The sequence below is a fragment of the Larimichthys crocea genome, chromosome XXII, assembly GCF_000972845.2.
Source record: "Larimichthys crocea isolate SSNF chromosome XXII, L_crocea_2.0, whole genome shotgun sequence".
In the NCBI taxonomy this organism is placed as follows: domain Eukaryota; kingdom Metazoa; phylum Chordata; class Actinopteri; family Sciaenidae; genus Larimichthys; species Larimichthys crocea.
In genome coordinates this window covers 7,845,330-7,865,304 of record NC_040032.1, presented here as the reverse complement: position 1 = coordinate 7,865,304, position 19,975 = coordinate 7,845,330, and the positions used below count along the sequence as shown (strand labels likewise).

Below are 19,975 nucleotides of genomic sequence, written 5' to 3'. Positions count from 1 at the left end.
GTCTGTTAACCTGTCTGTTTATCTGTCTCTGTCTCTCTCTCTCTGTCTCTCTCTCTCTCTCTCTCTGTCTCTCCCTCTGTCTGTCTCTCTCTCTGTCTGTCTCTCTCTGTCTCTCTCTCTCTGTCTGTCTCTCTCTGTCTCTCTCTCTCTCTGTCTGTCTCTCTCTCTCTCTGTCTCTCTCTCTGTCTGTCTCTGTCTCTCTGTCTGTCTGTCTCTCTCTCTCTCTGTCTCTCTCTCTAGCCACGCTCGCGATCTGGAAGACCAGGAAGAACAGGGTCAGAGGTCAGGGAACAGAGGGTTGGTGTCCCTGGTGACGGGCTGCTGGCAGCTCGGTCAGGGTAGAGTTCAGTTTTATGAACTCACGGACAAATGCAAGAATTTGTGAAGATGTGGGGTGTCAAGGGGCCTCGTGTTTCAGTTAGAGGGAACTCTCTGCTGCTCATTTTTAAAATGAAAGTAAGGTTGTTTTAAACTCAAATCTCTCTCTTCTTGTCTGTCTATGTCTCTCTCTCTGCGGTCTTCTCTCTGTTCATCTCTCTCTCTGTCTGTCTCTCTCTGTCTCTCTCTCTGTCTCTTCTGTCTGTCTCCTCTGTCTCTGTCTCTGTCATGTCTGTCTCTCTCTGCTCTCTCTCTCTGTCTGCTCTGCTCTCTCTCTGTCTCTCTCTCTCTTGTCTGTCTGTCTCTCTCTGTCTCTCTCTCTGTCTCTGTTCTGTCTCTCTCTCTCTCTCTGTCTGTCTGTCTCTCGTCTGTCTTCTCTCTCTCTGTCCTTCTGTCTGTCTCTCTCTGTCTCTCCTCTCCCTCTCTCTCTCTGTCTCTCTCTCTGTCTGTCTGTCCCTCTCTCTCTCTCTTCTGTCTGTCTCGTCTCTCGTCGTCCTGTCCTCTGATCTGTCTCTCTGTCTCTGTCTCTCTGTCTGTCTCTGTCTCTCTGTCTGTCTCTCTGTCTCTGTCTCTGTCTCTGTCTGTCTCTTTATATTTTGCAGTGTAACTTTGAGTCAGACTCAGATGTAGCAGCTGGAACATATAACAAACAGAAGCACACACACACACGCACACACACACATGCACCTGTACCTGTCTGTGGTCTTACAGGTGAACCATCTCACGTCATAACGTCTCTGCTGAGAGTCGCACATGCGCAGTACGGATCAGTAATGTACGGGTTCGACCAGCAGATGTCGCCATTTTGAATGTTTATTATTATTACATGCACTAATAAGTAAATATAATAAATATATAAACAAGTAAAGACATCATGACAGGAGCAGGTTTTTATTTATTTATGCAAAATAGGACAGAAAACTTTGAAAGAAATGAATTACACATGATGTCTCTTCTTTGCTTGGTGATTCTGGTTATTAAATCAGTCAGTCCGTCAGTCACGTGGTTTATCCGTTAAAATCTGGTCTAGGTTCAGAGTCCAGCTCGGTGCTGGTGTCGATGCTGTGAATGCTGAAGTGGTTATTTTGAAGTCTTTGTTTCTGCACGCTGTGCTGAATGCCATAACTGAAGTAGATGATCAAACCTGGTTAAAGATGGTCAACATTTTGTTTAATGTTTCATGTTGTTGGAATAGAAATGTGTTTTTTCTTCACATACCTGCTGACATCCACACCGCATAACGGATCCATGTGTCTGATCCAAGTTGAACCATCAGATAGATGTTGACGAAAGTGCTGAAAACAGGAAGCAGTGGCACCAAAGGAACCTTAAACATGAAAAACATGACAAGAAACATGACGAGACAGAAGGAGGAACACGTGATGAGCAACATGACGAGACAGAAGGAGGAACACGTGATGAGCAACATGACGAGACAGAAGGAGGAACACGTGATGAGCAACATGACGAGACAGAAGGAGGAACACGTGATGAGCAACATGACGAGACAGAAGGAGGAACACGTGATGAGCAACATGACGAGACAGAAGGAGGAACACGTGATGAGAAACATGACGAGACAGAAGGAGGAACACGTGATGAGAAACATGACGAGACAGAAGGAGGAACACGTGATGAGAAACATGACGAGACAGAAGGAGGAACACGTGATGAGAAACATGACGAGACAGAAGGAGGAACACGTGATGAGCAACATGACGAGACAGAAGGAGGAACACGTGATGAGAAACATGACGAGACAGAAGGAGGAACACGTGATGAGCAACATGACGAGACAGAAGGAGGAACACGTGATGAGAAACATGACGAGACAGAAGGAGGAACACGTGATGAGCAACATGACGAGACAGAAGGAGGAACACGTGATGAGCAACATGACGAGACAGAAGGAGGAACACGTGATGAGCAACATGACGAGACAGAAGGAGGAACACGTGATGAGCAACATGACGAGACAGAAGGAGGAACACGTGATGAGAAACATGACGAGACAGAAGGAGGAACACGTGATGAGAAACATGACGAGACAGAAGGAGGAACACGTGATGAGAAACATGACGAGACAGAAGGAGGAACACGTGATGAGAAACATGACGAGACAGAAGGAGGAACACGTGATGAGAAACATGACGAGACAGAAGGAGGAACACGTGATGAGAAACATGACGAGACAGAAGGAGGAACACGTGATGAGAAACATGACGAGACAGAAGGAGGAACACGGGATGAGAAACATGATAAGAAGCATGATGAGGAACATGAGAAACATGATGAAACAGAAGGAGGAGTACGAGAAACATGATGAGGAACATAATGAGGAATACGAGAAACTCCATCTTTACTCCTGGTGAGGTTTAGATAAAACTGACCATGAACGCAGCCTTGGCTAGACTCTGTGGTTGTCTCCAGATGATCAGGATCAGGAGGACCAGCATCAGGGCGAGCACTGAGACACAGAGTAAAATCCACCAGTCCAGGACCTGCAGGGAGTCCACGGTCCTGGATATGAGAAGGCTCAAGATGACGGCTAAACAGACTGAAGAAAGAAAGTCCAGATCATTGACCGTGAACATCATGCAATCATTACAGATAACGTTAATGAAGTCACTTACCAATGAAAACTGTTAATACAGACACGTTCTTTGAAGTCCGTGTGGAGGCTTGTAAGGGAGGACAGAACAGTCCAGAAACTGTAAAAAGTTCTGAGTCCTCGCTGAACTCAGGTTGGTACCTGAAGAACAGTGTTGCAAAAAGTAGCTCAATAATCAATATATTTGACAACTTCTGTTCAAATCATCTCTTTATTTGATCACATAAAATGATAATCACAATAATAATATGCACCTTAATATGAGGATACAGATGGCGACAAGTGTGTAAGCAAACAGAGTTCCTATTGACATCATGTCGACCAGCGCCTTCAGGTCAAACAGCAACGCCATGACAGCTGAAACAGGCATTCATTTAATAATTTAATTTTTTCCAAAATATTACGAGTAAATCAATACATTATGGCATCATCAACATCTCATCAGGTGTTTTACCTGCAACAGCTCCTGACGTCAGCGTCGCTGTGACTGGACTTTGTCTGTCGCTCATTTTACTCAGAGGTCTGAACAGAAGTCCGTCTCTGGACATCGCAAAGAGGACGCGAGGCATCGGGAACATTGAACCCAGCAGGCTGACAGGGAAACAGCTCATCAATAATCAATAATCTGTCAATAACCTCCCGCCCTCTACACAAACATAAATACAGATGAAATGTAGAGTTGGATGAAGGTGAAGACCTTCACACCTCGTAGACAGAGCACACAGGGATCCCACAGCCACCGCATACTTTGCTGGACTCCAGCCAATGTACGTGAAGGCCACTGGCAGTGGGCTGTTCACACTGAGCAGGAAGTACGGCATCATCAGAGTTAGAGCTGCAGAAACACCGAAATATGCCAAGAAACAGACGAGGAGTGACGCCACGATACCCAGAGGGATCGACTTCTGAGGGTTTTTAACCTCCTCTCCTGAAAACAAACAGTTGATTTATTCTGACTGTCTCTCATTCAGCTTCACAGTTGACTCATAGATCATATATAAAATATACAACTATAAATGTAATATATATGAAAATATACTGTATATAAATGTTCACCTGTGGTAGCAATGCAATCAAACCCAACAAATGCATAAAAACAAGTAGCAGCTCCAGATAAAGTTCCCTTAAAACCAAATGGAAAGAATCCTCCAGAACCAAATCTGACGGTTTCATTTAGCGATGTTTGGTTTCTGTAAACAACAAATCAATGACAATGATAAATAATATTAATAATCATCAACAAACTGATTGCTGAATCTATATGGCCTGTAAGATAACTTAATAAGTTAAAAACAGCAGCCAGTTACTTATTTCTCTATGGTAATAATAATAATAATAACAATGATGATATTGATGATAATGTTGGTGTTTATACTCGTATCTTGCCCTGACAGACTCATCAAGGCTCCAGTTGTTGATGTTGCCCTTAATGGTTCCAGAGATGATCACAAACAGAAGTACCAGGATGTTCACGGCTGTAAAAACCTTATTTACAATGGCGGACTCTTTAACACCAAACGCAAGAATCCCTATAACACACAGGAAATGTTAAAATGTTATTTAATTGTTTGGCTTTAAGTGATAGTGAATTCTTATATTTGGTCACCTGTCACAAACTTACCTGCCAACAGCATGATGAGGCCTGCTGCAAAGAAGTCTGGGTATGGAGCTAAACCAGGTAAATCCATGGCAGCGTGTTTGCCCAGAGAGCTGGAGATGACATTTCCAATGAGATCATCAAAGGTCCCACTCCATGCTCGGGCAACACTCGACGCGCCTTAAACAGGAAATAAACAGAACAATAAAACAATGCAACAAGTCCTTAAGGTGAGATTGATGACAATCATTGAGAGTGATGTCATCATCTTTACCTATGACATAAGACAACAACAAGTTCCAGCCGGTGATGAAAGCCCAAATTTCTCCCACAGTTACGTAGCTGTAGAGATACGCTGATCCAGTTTTGGGGACTCGAGCTCCAAACTCAGCATAGCAGAGTCCTGCAAACACAGAGGCCACCGCTGCAATCAGGAAGGCGATGATGATGCTTGGCCCGGCTACAGTTCTGGCCACCTGTCCTGACAGTACATACACGCCGGCCCCAAGCGTGCTGCCGACCCCCAGAGCCACCAGGTCCAGGGTGGTCAGGCAGCGCCTAAAGTTGGACTCCTCTCCTTCGGGCTCCAGAGGTTTCCTGCGGGACAGACTCTGAAGGAACCGCACAATTTTTGACCCGGACATCCTATGAACCGAGACAGTTGGACCTCAATGATTGCTCAAAGAAACAGAACAAACAGAAACAGTTTGTAAAACTGCATTCACAACTATTGCTGACTACATTCATAACTGTCTATAATTACATTCATAACTATTAATAAATGATTATAACTACATTCATAACAACATTCATAACTGTCTATAATTACATTTATAACTGAATTCATAGCGGTAACTATGATCTCATTCATAACATTGTTTTCATCTTTTGTCTCATTTCATCAGAATTATGAATTGTAAGTTCAGCTTCTGAAATAAACTGAGAGACAGATTCACCTCAAACGTTTTATTATTGATGTTAAGTTATGTCATCAGTTTATGTGTTTATAAAACATTAAATATTAACTGTTCCTTAAATATTTTACATCATCACTGACTAATCAAACATTTACATTTAAAATGATTCAGACATTAAGATTCTATAAATAAAGAAATACTAAATAACATTATTACATTACATAAATTATCTACCAAAGTGAGATCATATATGTTTTATCTTCTTACCTTCTTGTGTAGCTGCAATTCTGATCCAGACTAGAGTTTGCTGTGTTCTGATCCAGTCTAAAGCCTAATGTGTTCTGATCCAGACTGAACAGTGATAAAAAGCTGAATCTGTTCCTCTGAACTCTTTTCACATTTTTCACATTCTGTGAATTTTCAAATGTTCGTGTCAAAAAATGATGCTGTGTGTGTGTGTGTGTGTGTGTGTGTGTGTGTGTGTGTGTGTGTGTGTGTTTTGATGCTTCCACTCCTTTTCAGAGCACTTTACTGACAATAAGAATAATAATGACATTGTATATATAAATATATATGCACATTTAAAAAAACTAAAGATTTCAGTTACATTATTATTTACTAACCCTAACCTGAACCTGAACCGACTGAATCTAGATCGCGACTTTTGCTGTAGTTTCTCCTTCATGTAAGGGAGGAGGGGGTCATCACATCTACAGAGTGGACCTTAAAAAACACAAAATGAGCTTTAAATCTTCAGAAACCAAAGACAATGATCTAAAGTAATGATCTTTATTATTAATTAAATTTGTTTGACGACGTCACGATAAAAATCTTTTATTCAAACCTCGACCCGATGATGTGTTTCACATATTGTCCACGTGGGGGCAGAGTTTTCATTTGATTCTGGTTCTGAAGACTGCATGATCCAAACCAGTTCCTCTATTTAAATTAACTTAATTAATCTGACAGAGACGAAGACAAGTTCACCTTTTAGGAGCACCCATGATGCCTTGTGCACACGGTGGCATGGTGGATAAGTCAATATGTTGTAAACTGGATGTTTTTGTCTGCAGACGTCTGCTCAGCAACAAACTGAAAAGTTCATTAGAGCATGAAGAGACGAATGTTTGAGGAACATCAAGATGCAATCCTCTGATTCCAGGCCATCATCACAGCTCATTTGTCTCAAACTGAAAAGTTAATTTATTTAAACTGAAAAGCGATTTTCATCTGAACTGATGAACTTGTTTTAACTTTATCTTCAGAAGATGTTTGACAAATGAATTCACTTATAAAACATAAAATAACCTTCATCTTTCCCTCATGTTCTGTCCTTGAGTGTCTGAGTGTCATGTTCGTGTGGTGTTTATGTAGTGCTCATGTGTTCATCAAGATATATTCTGGTTAAAATAATCTTAAACTCGTTGTTTAGTTTTCAGGAGGACTGAGCTGTGAGTGGACTTCATTAGTTGAAGGAAATGGACGCCCCCAACTCTGTTAATGATTGACCTGCAGAAACAGCTTCACCTCTTTACCTCCATCCTCAATCCTGCAATGAATTCATTCAGCTCTTTGGATATTTTAGGAAAAGACCTGAAGCTGTTCATGACTCTTTGAATCCAGACTTCAGATGGTGAGTTTCTGGTTTTTAATTCAGAGTTAAAACATTAGAAAATCAAGAAGTTTGATAAAATTAATCTGAAATACTTTGATGAGTTTGTTTTTCTGTATTTATTAAATCCGTTAAACATTTTTCTGTCATCAAACACTGATGATGATGATGGTTTGATGGAGGTGAACATTTGATTTGATTTGTGTAAAGCTTGACTAGATGTTGGCGGCAGTCTCTTTGTGGTGTTTTAGCTTCATTATGGCGTCTCTGCTGTAGCATTTTCCAGCAGGATTATCGTGAAGTTTCCTGGGTTCAGTGGACATGGCATGACGCTGAGTATTTGCAGGAAGGACGCTCGTTAGACTGTGACTTCACTCTCAGCTCATGTTAAACGTCTGCTTCAGTTCAGGCGGATTTTAAGTGTGACGTGTTTAAATTCAGCAACATTAAAAGAAAAGACTTAAAAAAAAACTTGTAGAAAACGTTGTGACTATATTTCCTGTTTGTTTACTGTTAATTAAAAACATATTTTCTGTTTTTCTGCAGTTAATATGTTCACAGTGAAACTGATCGGTGGATAATAAACTGTGAGGAGTCGTAGAAAACAAAAGAACAGAAAGATGAGGCTGGTTCTGTATTATCTGGTACTGTTTGGGTCCAGTTATGTGATTTCATCTTATGGACCTCATCAAAGAGCTCAGATGACTGGGGACATTTTGCTCGGAGGTCTTTTCCCAATCCACTTTGGTGTTGCGTCCAAAGACCAGGACCTCGCAGCGCGGCCTGAATCCACTCAGTGTGTCAGGTAAAGTTTAAATCAGTCAAACACGAATCCATCAAAGATTTTAACTCATCTTAATCCTTGTTTCCTTCTGCAGGTTTAATTTCCGTGGTTTCCGTTGGCTGCAGGCGATGATTTTTGCAATTGAAGAGATAAACAACAGCAGCATGCTGCTGCCCAACATGACGCTGGGTTACAGGATCTTTGACACCTGTAACACCGTGTCCAAGGCTCTGGAGGCCACGCTGAGTTTTGTGGCTCAGAATAAGATCGACTCCCTGAATTTAGATGAATTTTGTAACTGCACTGATCACATCCCAGCAACCATTGCAGTGGTTGGAGCAGCTGGATCTGCAGTGTCCACAGCAGTCGCAAACCTCTTGGGTCTGTTTTATATTCCTCAGGTGAGTAACATCGGCATCACCTGTCAACGCCTTAAAGTCTGTGTAAAGGCAATTCCATGTTTTCTTTCAAAACACAATAAATATGTTGAAAAATAGTTTCTGAAAACACGTGAAAAGACTTTTTCACCAGTTCATGCGTCCATCATTTTGTGGGCGGTCCTAAAACAATCATTAACATAAAATTAGCATAGCATCCCGCCCCCTAGTGCAGCGGTGTAGAAGCCTTAAAGTACAGATTGTGGTTCTGGTGGGTCAAACATATAGGGCTGAATAATACCAATAATGCTGCTAACTGTAGCATCCATATTGTGCTTGTTACAGTCCTAAAACGAGACCGTGTGACATCACGTGGTGATCATTAAATTTGCAGAATACTGCTCATTTTTACCTGATTCTGACACCTAATTTCATAAACTCTGCTCATTTTTACCTGATTCTGACACCTAATTTCATAAACTTGTTGTTATTTTTGATCATTTAAATTTGTCTTGGTGGTTAATAACACTTTCTTCTTTAGTCTGACAAACACTAATTTATTTTGACTTTACATGAAGTCCAAATGTATGTGTGTTTGTCCCATCTGTCCGCCATGTTTTCAGTATTTTCAGGTATTCTCCATGGTATTTTACGGTTTGTCTTTCCTGTTGATGACTCATCCTGCACTCAGTGGTGTGTACTAATTTTATATCCAATGAAATTAATGTTTGATATTTATGTGTTTATATTCTCGTCTGAACTATTATAGATCAGCTACGCCTCCTCTAGTCGCTTACTGAGCAACAAGAACCAGTACAAGTCCTTCATGAGGACCATTCCCACTGATGAGTACCAGGCCACGGCCATGGCAGACATTATCGAGTACTTCCAGTGGAACTGGGTCATCGCTGTGGCCTCGGATGATGACTATGGACGTCCAGGGATCGAAAAATTTGAGAAGGAGATGGAAGAGCGAGACATCTGCATCCACCTGAATGAACTCATCTCTCAGTACTTTGAGGATTATGAAATCCAAGCTCTGGCTGACAGGATTGAGAACTCCACCGCTAAAGTCATTGTTGTATTTGCAAGTGGGCCAGACATTGAGCCTTTAATCAAAGAGATGGTGCAGAGAAACATCACAGATCGGATCTGGTTAGCCAGTGAGGCGTGGGCAACCTCCTCTCTCATTGCTAAACCAGAGTATCTGGATGTTGTGGCAGGAACAATCGGCTTTGCCCTGAAGGCGGGCCGTATACCTGGATTTAGAGAGTTCTTACAACAAGTCCAACCAATGAGAGACAGTCACAACGAATTCATCCGGGAGTTTTGGGAAGAAACCTTCAACTGTTACTTGGAGGACAGCCCGAGGTGGCAGGAAAGTGAGAATGGCAGCACAAGTTTCAGGCCTTTGTGTACCGGTGAGGAAGACATCACGAGCGTTGAAACCCCGTACATGGACCACACTCATCTACGGATTTCATACAATGTCTACGTCGCAGTGTATTCCATCGCACACGCCCTGCAGGACATCCTCACCTGCACACCTGGCCATGGACTTTTTGCCAACAACTCCTGTGCAGATATAAAGAAAATGGAGGCCTGGCAGGTGAGACATTGAATCTTTACCAAAACAGAAGAATATCTGATGGTTTACTGATGAGATGTCCAAATATGTTGTACTCCACAGGTCCTGAAGCAGCTCAGACATCTGAACTACACCAACAGTATGGGAGAAAAGATGCATTTTGATGAGAACGCAGACCTGTCAGCAAACTACACCATCATAAACTGGCACAGGTCTGCTGAAGACGGGTCTGTGGTGTTTGAGGAGATCGGCTTCCACAGCATGCATGCCAAGAGAGGCGCCAAACTGCTGATCGACAACACCAAGATCCTGTGGAATGGGTTCAGTTCTGAGGTCAGTTTTATACGGCGTGTTCCTGTTAATGTCGTCTGAGTTCTCCTGACAGAAATCAACGTAGGGACACCGATGTTTTTCAAATGTAATAATGAAGATGATCACTTCATTATTTTTTTTAATTTATTTAGCTGAACTAGCTCAAGCATCACAGACAAGCATGTTAACAAATAGTTGCTGAAGTTAACATCCAGCAGACATGAATCATCATTAATATTGATTCATCAAAGTTTAATATTCACTCACCTTTTAGCTCCTTTTAGCTCTGTTTTGGTCTCCACCAACTCCTGAGAAAAATATGCTGTTTAGCGACTAAGTGTTGCTATGGTTGTTACTTAGTTGCTAATAATGAAATAACGAGATGAGTTATGTCACAGATCTGAGGGTATAAAACACATCTTTGTCCACTTCGGTGTCTCCATCCTGTAGGTGCCATTCTCTAACTGCAGTGAGGATTGTGAACCTGGAACCAGAAAAGGCATCATCGACAGCATGCCCACATGCTGCTTCGAGTGCACCGAGTGTTCAGATGGAGAGTTCAGTAACCACAAAGGTACCAAGATACCAAACATCCACAGTCTGTGATGTTACACCTGGATGATCTCATAACAGGTGATTCTTTATTTTACAGATGCCAGCGTTTGTGCCAAGTGTCCAAACAACTCTTGGTCAAATGGGAACCATACGTTCTGCTTCCTGAAGGAAATTGAGTTTCTCTCATGGACAGAGCCATTTGGGATTGCCTTGGCCATATGTGCAGTATTTGGTGTGGTCCTGACGGCCTTCGTGATGGGAGTCTTTGTCAGATTTAGAAACACCCCGATAGTGAAGGCCACAAACCGAGAGCTGTCCTACGTCCTCCTCTTCTCACTCATCTGTTGCTTCTCCAGCTCGCTTGTCTTCATCGGAGAGCCACAAGACTGGACATGCCGCTTACGCCAACCAGCCTTCGGGATCAGTTTTGTCCTCTGCATCTCTTGCATCCTCGTCAAGACCAACAGAGTGCTTCTGGTGTTTGAGGCCAAGATCCCCACGAGTCTCCATCGTAAATGGTGGGGGTTGAACCTGCAATTTCTGCTGGTGTTTCTGTGCACATTTGTTCAGGTCATGATCTGTGTGGTGTGGCTTTACAACGCCCCCCCCTCCAGCTACAGGAACCATGACATCGATGAGATCATCTTCATCACCTGTAATGAAGGCTCTGTGATGGCTCTTGGGTTTTTGATTGGCTACACGTGCCTCCTGGCAGCTATTTGTTTCTTTTTTGCTTTTAAATCACGGAAACTTCCAGAAAACTTCACAGAGGCCAAGTTCATCACGTTCAGCATGCTCATCTTTTTTATTGTTTGGATCTCCTTCATCCCTGCCTACTTTAGCACACATGGCAAGTTTGTTTCAGCAGTGGAGGTCATTGCGATCCTAGCCTCCAGCTTTGGGATGCTGGCATGCATCTTCTTCAACAAGGTCTACATCATCCTTTTCAAACCATCCAGGAACACCATAGAAGAAGTCCGATGCAGCACTGCGGCCCACGCTTTCAAAGTGGCTGCCAAAGCGACACTGAAACACAGCACAGCCGCCAGAAAGAAGTCCAGCAGCATCGGAGGATCTTCAGCCTCAACTCCATCATCATCCATCAGCCTGAAGACCAACGACGACCCAGCGTCAGCAAAACCACGAGTGAGCTTCGGCAGCGGGACTGTTACTCTGTCTCTGAGCTTTGAGGAGTCCAGGAGGAGTTCGCTCATGTGATCCCATGATGTTGTCGTATGATGTCATAATGTGATTGGTCATATTCTGAAAATCTTTTACTTCTTAACATGTGATAAAAAGTTTATTTTGTTGAATCGTCTGTTGGTGTTTCAGTGTAACTCTGATGATCACTGCTCAAGATTTTGTACAATTAAAAAATCATCAGATCTTCAAACTGGCATCTGTTGTTTCTTATTTAGATGAATGTGATTAAAGTAAACTTGTAATGTGACACTGACATGTGATCAGAGGCTCGTTAATTAAGAATTCATTATTTCATATATATACATATATATATATATAGACTGAAGATGTCAAATTCTCAACAGTTTGTTTCAAGTAAAGAAACTAATATCTGAAGAGGTCAGTCCAGTTTTTGTTGATCTATAGCTGCTGAGGTTCAGCCATCAGATCTGGACCACAGTCTGGACCTGTGATCCATCAGCAGCTCAGATATAAAATATGAAGACCCGAACTTTCTTCATAATAAACTGTTTATAAATGTTGCCAACACGTTGTCTGAATGTTCATGAATGTCTGTGGAAACTTTCCTCTGAAGATCTTCGCGAGCCTGTGACATGTGCAAACACAGAGAGTTCACATGTTCATACCCACATGTGAAGATTCACATGTTAATGTCAGTCTCACAACAACACATCCACGCTGACAGCTCCTCAATGTACGGAGGAGGAGGAAGAAGAAGAGGAGGAGATAAAGAGGATTATTATTATATATTATTTTCACAGTAAATGGTAATTTAGTTAATTTCACTAATAAAAACACTGAATTAAAAAAAAAAACCCCATAGCGCTCCATAGCGCCACCTTAAGAAATACAAGGTTAAAGTTGAGTTTTTCAGAATAAAATACGGACTGACCTCCTTTAGTGTCAGAATCAGAATCAGAAAAAGGTTTATCGCTAAGTATATAAGTATTTTTCACATACAAGGACTTTGGTTTGGTGACAGTGGTGCAAAACAAACATTCTCTAAAAAACAATATAAATATATATACACAGTATGTTTTAGAATGAAAAGAGCTGTACAGCTGTGCAGGAACTGTAATATTTTAAATATGCAGGTATTCAACAAAACAAAAGTCCAACAGATGCTGAGTGTTGATGTAACACATGAAGAGGCTGGGTGGATGAGGCTGGTTCTGAGGTTCTGGTTCTGATGGACCGCAGCCTCCTGCCAGAGGGGAGTGACTCGCAGAGTCCTCAGAGTCTGGAGGCCTCAACACTGTGTTTATTTGTATTTTATATTATTTAAAATAAAAAGTAACGTTTGAGTCATCAGGGGCGATGACGTTTACTTTGAAAACAGCAGAGCGGAAGCACACAGACAAGACTTCCTGTTTGTTGATGCTGCCTTCAACATAAAGCTCTGTGTGTGAAGGTCACACGTTCAGGAGACGAAGCAAATAGGTGAGCTGACGTCATCAGGTACCTGCTAAACACGTGACAGGCTGACACCTGATGGACAGAAAACAAAGACAGCTTCCTGTTACATGCTCTACTCGGTCACTGCTGAAGCTTTTATTCTGAAGTACATCCGGCAGAAGTGTGTGACGTGTTGCTGTCCGTGGTTAGCTTGTGGCTAACAAGGTAAGAAGACAAACAGCTGACTGACATTAATTAATTAATTAATCAAAGACACTGATTAATTTGATGAGGAGGGCGCTTGCCTGTGCGCGTGCCTGTGCGCGTGCTTCACTCTGTCCAACTTCAACGTTTAAACCAGGACAGCTAACGGCTAACGGCTAGCAGCCAGGTGTGTAAACGGCTCGAGCCGCTTCTCAAAACAAATAAGTTGTTTTAATGATTAAAGATAATTAACGAGAGAAGAAGGAGCCCGCAGGCGCGTGACAGGCGCGTGACAGGCGCGGTAAAATCAGCTGTTCACCTGGTGCTGTTTGGAGCTAGCATTGTTAGCTTAGCTTGTGAAAACAAACATCCAACACTTAATTTAAAACAGGACAGGTGAGGCGGAGGGACAGAAACAGGACAGGTGAGGCGGAGGGACAGGTACAGGACAGGTGAGGCGGAGGGACAGGTCAGGTACAGGTGAGGCGGAGGGACAGAAACAGGACAGTTGAGGCGGAGGGACAGGACAGGTCAGGTACAGGTGAGGCGGAGGGACAGAAACAGGACAAGGACAGGTCAGGTACAGGTGAGGCGGAGGGACAGAAACAGGACAGGTGAGGTGGAGGGACAGGTCAGGTACAGGTGAGGCGGAGGGACAGATACAGGACAGGTGAGGCGGAGGGACAGAAACAGGACAGGTGAGGCAGAGGGACAGATACAGGACAGGTGAGGCGGAGAGACAGGACAGGTACAGGACAGGTGAGGCGGAGGGACAGAAACGGGACAGGTGAGGCGGAGGGACAGAAACAGGACAGGTAAGGCGGAAGGACAGAAACAGGACAGGTGAGGCGGAGGGACAGAAACAGGACAGGTGAGGCGGAGGGACAGGACAGGTACAGGACAGGTGAGGCAGAGGGACAGAAACAAGACAGGTGAGGTGGAGGGACAGGACAGGTACAGGACAGGTGAGGCGGAGGGACAGAAACAGGACAGGTGAGGCGGAGGGACAGAAACAGGACAGGTGAGGCAGAGGCGGAGGGACAGAAACAGGACAGGTGAGGCGGAGGGACAGGACAGGTACAGGACAGGTGAGGCGAGGGACAGGACAGGTACAGGTGAGGCGGAGGGACAGCTACAGGACAGGTGAGGCGAGGGACAGAAACAGGACAGGTGAGGCGGAGGGACAGGACAGGTACAGGTGAGGTGGAGGGACAGGTAGGTACAGAACAGGTGAGGTGGAGGGACAGAAACAGGACAGGTGAGGCGGAGGGACAGGACAGGTACAGAACAGGTGAGGCGGAGGTACAGGTGAAACCAGGTGTTGGGTTACTGGGTGTGGTGGCTCTTTGTGAGACAGAACACACCTGCTCACCTGAACAGTGTGTTTGTTCGAAGATAACATCTCATTGTTTTTTTTTTGTTCAGCTCCGGTTAAAACCAGAAGTGAGCTCACCTGTTGGTTTTCTGTCTCAGGTGTGGAAGGGCTCACCTGCTGAAGCTGTCTGAGCGATGGAGTGACAGAATGTTTCTCCACCATGGGATGACTTGTCATTGACTCTGTCCGTCTCCGGTTCACGTCACCCAGCCATGGGCTTCTGTTCACCTGTGTGCAAGCTCCTGCGGAGGGGGAAGTATTTGATCCTGCTCCTCGTCTCGCTGTCGGTGCTTGTCTGGATCGCAGCATTTTCAGGTGAAACGGTGAAGTCGGTGCAGGTTTCCTCGACCATGACACAAACCTCCAAAGGTGACCTTCTGAGGAACAAACTCAACTCTTGGACAGTGTCAACGGATCGCTTAAAAACTCCTCCACCCAGAGCTGAATGTCCAGAGGAGTCTCCGTTACTCCGTGAGTGTTGGCTGGTTAACGAGGGCTCTCAAACATCGTGTGATCTGTTAAAAGATGATCGTGTTTGTTTGTTTGACAACCTGGTGAAGTTAACGAAGCAGCACTCGTTACTCTGTGAGCTCACCTGTCTACAGGTGACTCATTGTGCTGTTTGTGTTTAACATTAATGATCAGAAACAACATGGACGGTTGTTAAACACTGATTTCAGTCTGATCTTTGATTCATTGAATCTTTGTTTTCATTCGTACATACAGTATGTTCTAATTATTTCGTCTGATTACACGTGTTACATGTTGTTGCTACATATAGTTCGACCTGACACGGTTAAGTTGCTTTTGTTGTAACGCTATCACTCAGGTGGAGCTGTGCCACTGTCCTTTGAGTCCTCTCTGAAACTGAAGGACGTGGAGAGAGAAAACAGACAAGTGACTGAAGGCGAGTACGAGCCCACCGACTGCACGGCGAGGCAGAGTGTCGCCATCCTCATCCCTCATCGCAGCAGAGAGAGACACCTGCTTTACCTGCTGCACCACCTGCACCCTTTCCTGCAGAGGCAGCAGATACATTACGCCATCTATGTCATCCAACAGGTAAGATTTCACAGCAAACCACCAACCAAACAGCAAGAGGCTTCTGAACTGACACTGGACATCATGTTTATCATACTTCATATTGTTGTCTTTAGTCCGACGCTTTATTATTTCAGTAAATGTTAAAATTCCTGATGTAACTAAATATAATGATGTGACTGCAAACTTCACTCAAACGACATTTCACGCAGAGCAAAACTTAAAGTTAAAGACTAAGATCTAATTGTATCCTGTCTTATGTCGTGTCGTATTTTATTCTATATTGTATCTCGTCACGTCTAATCATATTTTTTATCTTATTGTATCAGATGTTATCATGCCTTATCAATTCTTAGTGTCTTAGTGCCTATTAAGATCGTATCTCATTTTATCTTGTCTTATTTATTATGTTGTTATCATTTCTTATATCGTAACTTGTATGGTATTTTATAACATGGTATTTTATTTTACGTTATGTCATCATGTCTTAGCGTTCATGTCATGTGTTATTGTATTGTCATTATGTAGTATAGTGTCATGTTGTCTCATGTCTTATGTTAAACACAACCCATGAAAATATTTTTTTTCTTTTTGTTTTTGAAGGCTGGTGATGCAACTTTTAACCGTGCCAAGTTACTGAATGTTGGTTATTTGGAGGCTCTGAAAGATCACACCTGGGACTGTTTCATCTTTCATGACGTCGACCTGGTTCCTGAAAATGATCACAATTTCTACATGTGTGACAAGCAGCCCAAACACTTGGTGGTGGGCCGCAATGTCACAGGATACAAGTAAGTCTGTGAGCGAGGAGTGAAATCCTGAATCAGCAGCTGTATTAATATTCTGTTGAATATAGAATATCGTCGAGGTCGAGTGTGGCTTGGCGATGCTCAGGTGTTGCTTCTCATCTGCCTCCATCATGATTTACAAAGCAGGTGTGGGCAGAGTGTTTTGTATGTGTGTGTGTGTGTGTGTGTGTGTATATCTGTTGAATCTTCATGTTCTGCTGCTCTCAGGCTCCGATACAAAGGTTACTTTGGAGGAGTCACAGCGATGACCAAAAAACAGTTTCTTCAAGTTAATGGCTTCTCAAACACCTACTGGGGCTGGGGTGGAGAAGACGACGACCTTCGCATCAGGTGGGACACAAACGGGTGAAAACACCAAAGATCATTTGTCATCATGTTCATTCATTCACTGATCATTTGGCTCTGCTGCCTCACAGGGTGGAGCTGCAGAAAATGAAGATTGTTCGGCCACCTGCTGATGTTGCTCGTTACACCATGGTGTTTCATAAACGAGACAGTGGCAACGAAATCAACAAAGACCGGTCAGTAAATGAAATAAGTCATGTCATAGGTCAGTTAAATGGAGATAAATCATATTACCGGTCAGTTGAACCATTTGCCATATTTGTTTTTTTTCCTCCAGGATGAAGCTGTTGGGTCGAACACCGCAGGTTTGGAGAAAAGATGGACTTAACAGCTGCTCCTATAAGATGTTGTCGGTGGAGCGGCAGCCTCTTTATGTCAATGTGACCGTGGATATCGGTAAGCCACAGAGCTGAACTCAAACAGGAAGTCCTGCTGCCACCAAAAACTCACATGTATTTTCATGTAGTTTACATGTTTTAATTAAATCAGGCGGTCACTTTATTGTTGCACATCATGTAGCCTTGATGTTTTTACCAGCCTCAAAGTTCATCAAGTATTCCTGAATTAGAACATCACGCCAGACTCGAGTTATGCACAGGTCTCTTTATTTACCTGCAGACAGTTGGAACACAGATGTGTTTTGTACTCCACTCTGTTACTTTTTAAAGCGCAAAGACACAGGTAAGGTTACCTGAATACAGAGAACAAAACCAATGATTGTACTTGTGAGGTCTGCACACCTGAAGCTTGTTTGCTCTGGTCATGCTCACACAAACAAAAGGGAGTTGGATTTAAACAAACTAAAGAGCACATTGATTGATGATTGACTGACATGTTAATGATGTGCATTCATTTATTGCTTTGATTGGAAGTCAAACAAACAGTTTTTTTTAACACTAATTACAGCACGTATAAATTATTAAATGTTATTCATTTTAACTTGGCAATAATCAGTGAAGAGGAGCTGATCAATATCAACTGATAATCAATGGAAATATGTTTTGAAGATCTTTATTTTTCTGCAGTAAAAGACGAGAAGCAAATCAGATCAATAACTTATCAATAACCGTACAGAAGTCTGAATCTGATTTGTGACTCTGGTTGGTCTGAAATTTAAACGCTCGTTAATATTTTTAATTAGTCTTGTTCATTTCCTGTCAGATGTATGAAAAGACGAAGATTTGACTGAATTCTTCTTAGTCAGCGCTGTGAAGCTTTAAATTCTTCTTCTTTAATTGTTCCATAAAAAACAGACGGCCTTAATTTAACTTAAACTTAATAACTTTGATTGGTTGTTTTTTCTGGATGAATGTTTCAAAGTATTTTTTGAGCCATAATGATGAGATTTGATTTATACACCATGTTTTATTTTTCTAAAGGGGTAATAGATTTGTATTTATGACTTTAACATTTAATGATAATTATAGACCAATCAGTTTTAATCTAAAACATGTTGGCTTTGATTGTTGCTGTCTAGAAACATTTAATATTTATTTTTTATTTTGAGTTGCTTCACTTTTATTTATCTGAGTATATTTCTGATGTTACTAAAAACAAGCGCTCCTCGTTAAATATCCATAATGAGCACATGATGTCACACTGTTGACATTCTTTTCATAATTCTTTTGTTTTAAAAGATTAATATGAGTTTTTATTTTCTCCTGTGGGTTAAAATGTTTACAAAATGTTGAAAACTGAAAAATATCAAACATTCGTCTGATGTTAATTTTTTTAATTTTATATAAATCTCAAAGCAAAGTCACAGAATTCATCTTCAATGTTGATAATTTTCTCTGTAGAACACGTGTTTAATAAATAGTATTTTTATTATCAATCATCTGGTTTCATGTGTTTGTGTCTACAGATCCAGGACCAGCTCAGTGTTTTAGTACAGTTTCATTTAATCTCTGGTTTATCTTTTAGTTTTGGTGGCACTAATCAATAAAATGTTTTTATTTCAATGATTTATTGATGATGTCATCAGCTGCTTGTACATCTAAGTGAACTGTTCTGTTCTTGATCATGCTTCCTGCAGTGCATGGATGTGACCACAAGGGGCCCTCAGAGCACACTGCAGGCTCGATAATTACTGACTGATGGTTTAATTCACAGAAAGCCATTAATAAGTCAGGATAACATTATATGATGTCACAAAGTCTCTGTCATAATAGGGAAGAAGAAGAAGCAGGTGAGACGAAGGCAGCACAGGTATGTAAAATGTTTTCCTTCTATTGGATTTCTATCACATCATTGTTCTGATTCTCAGTGAGAAACTAAAATAACGGTACTTACTGGAAGTTTAGAGTGACGTCATACAAAACCCATTCCTGCAACTGAACCTGTGAAATGTGTCTCAAGAACCATCAACAATGACAAACACACACACAGGGAATGACATGCGGGAAAGAGCCACAGGTTGGATTTGATTCCTGGGCTGCCGTGGCGAGGACTGTACTTATAACAGCGCCTTTCTAGTCTTCCAGCCACTCAAAGCGTTCAGTATCTTGCCCAAGGACATTGAGGCCCAATCGAACCTGGGATCAAACTGCCGATCATCTGATTAGTGAGCGACCCGCTCTACCAACTGAGCTAAACAACACCCCCAAAAATGGTTCTTGAGACACGATAAAGGTTGCTCCAAAAAACTCAAGTTCATCGTCAATCAAACTGGTTCAGTCAAGAACCTTTGAACTGTTTCTATAGTAATTTTTCCAGAAAAAATGGTTCTTGAAAATTTTGAAAGTTTAGCTTAGTCTAATGTGTTTTTAGTGTACAGTTTTAGTGTTGTTTTGAAGTTTTATGTAAAGTGTCTGAGTACTCAGAAAAGCGCTTCTAAATAAAATGTATTATTGTTATTAATCATATCAAGAAC

General features: G+C 42.2%; 3 protein-coding genes across 5 annotated transcripts; 2 read left to right on the top strand and 1 right to left on the bottom strand.

The window, feature by feature from the left end:
- Nucleotides 1-1,262: 1,262 nt before the first annotated feature.
- zgc:175280 (cationic amino acid transporter 2 family protein) lies at nucleotides 1,263-5,840 on the bottom strand. Its single transcript, XM_027273508.1, has 12 exons — nucleotides 5,771-5,840; nucleotides 4,861-5,231; nucleotides 4,611-4,766; nucleotides 4,365-4,518; nucleotides 4,046-4,179; nucleotides 3,695-3,917; nucleotides 3,444-3,580; nucleotides 3,244-3,346; nucleotides 3,012-3,130; nucleotides 2,769-2,935; nucleotides 1,597-1,705; nucleotides 1,263-1,522 (listed from the first exon to the last, which is right to left on the bottom strand). Exons 2-12 carry the CDS (start codon nucleotides 5,228-5,230, stop codon nucleotides 1,386-1,388), a joined length of 1,809 nt encoding a protein of 602 aa, XP_027129309.1. The 5' UTR covers nucleotide 5,231; nucleotides 5,771-5,840; the 3' UTR covers nucleotides 1,263-1,385.
- Nucleotides 5,841-7,735: 1,895 nt separating this feature from the next.
- Nucleotides 7,736-11,949, top strand: casr (calcium-sensing receptor). Its single transcript, XM_010751485.1, has 6 exons — nucleotides 7,736-7,920; nucleotides 7,994-8,300; nucleotides 9,046-9,885; nucleotides 9,967-10,197; nucleotides 10,627-10,750; nucleotides 10,829-11,949. Exons 1-6 carry the CDS (start codon nucleotides 7,736-7,738, stop codon nucleotides 11,947-11,949), a joined length of 2,808 nt encoding a protein of 935 aa, XP_010749787.1.
- Nucleotides 11,950-13,352: 1,403 nt separating this feature from the next.
- b4galt4 (UDP-Gal:betaGlcNAc beta 1,4- galactosyltransferase, polypeptide 4) lies at nucleotides 13,353-18,757 on the top strand. 3 transcript variants are annotated; one of them, XM_010751486.3, is made up of 7 exons: nucleotides 13,353-13,554; nucleotides 15,007-15,379; nucleotides 15,738-15,970; nucleotides 16,553-16,740; nucleotides 16,966-17,088; nucleotides 17,175-17,279; nucleotides 17,381-18,757. In XM_010751486.3, the coding sequence occupies exons 2-7, from the start codon at nucleotides 15,121-15,123 to the stop codon at nucleotides 17,514-17,516; spliced, it is 1,044 nt and encodes a 347-aa protein (XP_010749788.1). In that variant the 5' UTR covers nucleotides 13,353-13,554; nucleotides 15,007-15,120; the 3' UTR covers nucleotides 17,517-18,757. The 3 variants fall into 3 exon arrangements, with proteins under 3 accessions (XP_010749788.1, XP_010749789.1, XP_027129629.1); XM_010751487.3 differs by lacking the exon at nucleotides 13,353-13,554 and adding an exon at nucleotides 13,572-13,720; XM_027273828.1 differs by lacking the exon at nucleotides 13,353-13,554 and adding an exon at nucleotides 13,813-13,834.
- Nucleotides 18,758-19,975: the final 1,218 nt, after the last annotated feature.

Excerpts from the sequence above, each read along its gene's own strand:
- zgc:175280 (XM_027273508.1), bottom strand. The coding sequence starts at position 5,230 with ATGTCCGGGTCAAAAATTGTGCGGTTCCTTCAGAGTCTGTCCCGCAGG. Across the intron at positions 3,581-3,694 it reads CTGTGTGCTCTGTCTACGAG|CCTGCTGGGTTCAATGTTCC; the intron begins GTGTGAAGGTCT and ends TTTCCCTGTCAG. Across the intron at positions 1,706-2,768 it reads TAGCCAAGGCTGCGTTCATG|GTTCCTTTGGTGCCACTGCT; the intron begins GTCAGTTTTATC and ends TTCATGTTTAAG.
- casr (XM_010751485.1), top strand. The coding sequence starts at position 7,736 with ATGAGGCTGGTTCTGTATTATCTGGTACTGTTTGGGTCCAGTTATGTG. Across the intron at positions 9,886-9,966 it reads AGAAAATGGAGGCCTGGCAG|GTCCTGAAGCAGCTCAGACA; the intron begins GTGAGACATTGA and ends TGTACTCCACAG. Across the intron at positions 10,751-10,828 it reads AGAGTTCAGTAACCACAAAG|ATGCCAGCGTTTGTGCCAAG; the intron begins GTACCAAGATAC and ends TTTATTTTACAG.
- b4galt4 (XM_010751486.3), top strand. The coding sequence starts at position 15,121 with ATGGGCTTCTGTTCACCTGTGTGCAAGCTCCTGCGGAGGGGGAAGTAT. Across the intron at positions 15,380-15,737 it reads AGAGGAGTCTCCGTTACTCC|GTGGAGCTGTGCCACTGTCC; the intron begins GTGAGTGTTGGC and ends GCTATCACTCAG. Across the intron at positions 17,089-17,174 it reads GACGACGACCTTCGCATCAG|GGTGGAGCTGCAGAAAATGA; the intron begins GTGGGACACAAA and ends GCTGCCTCACAG.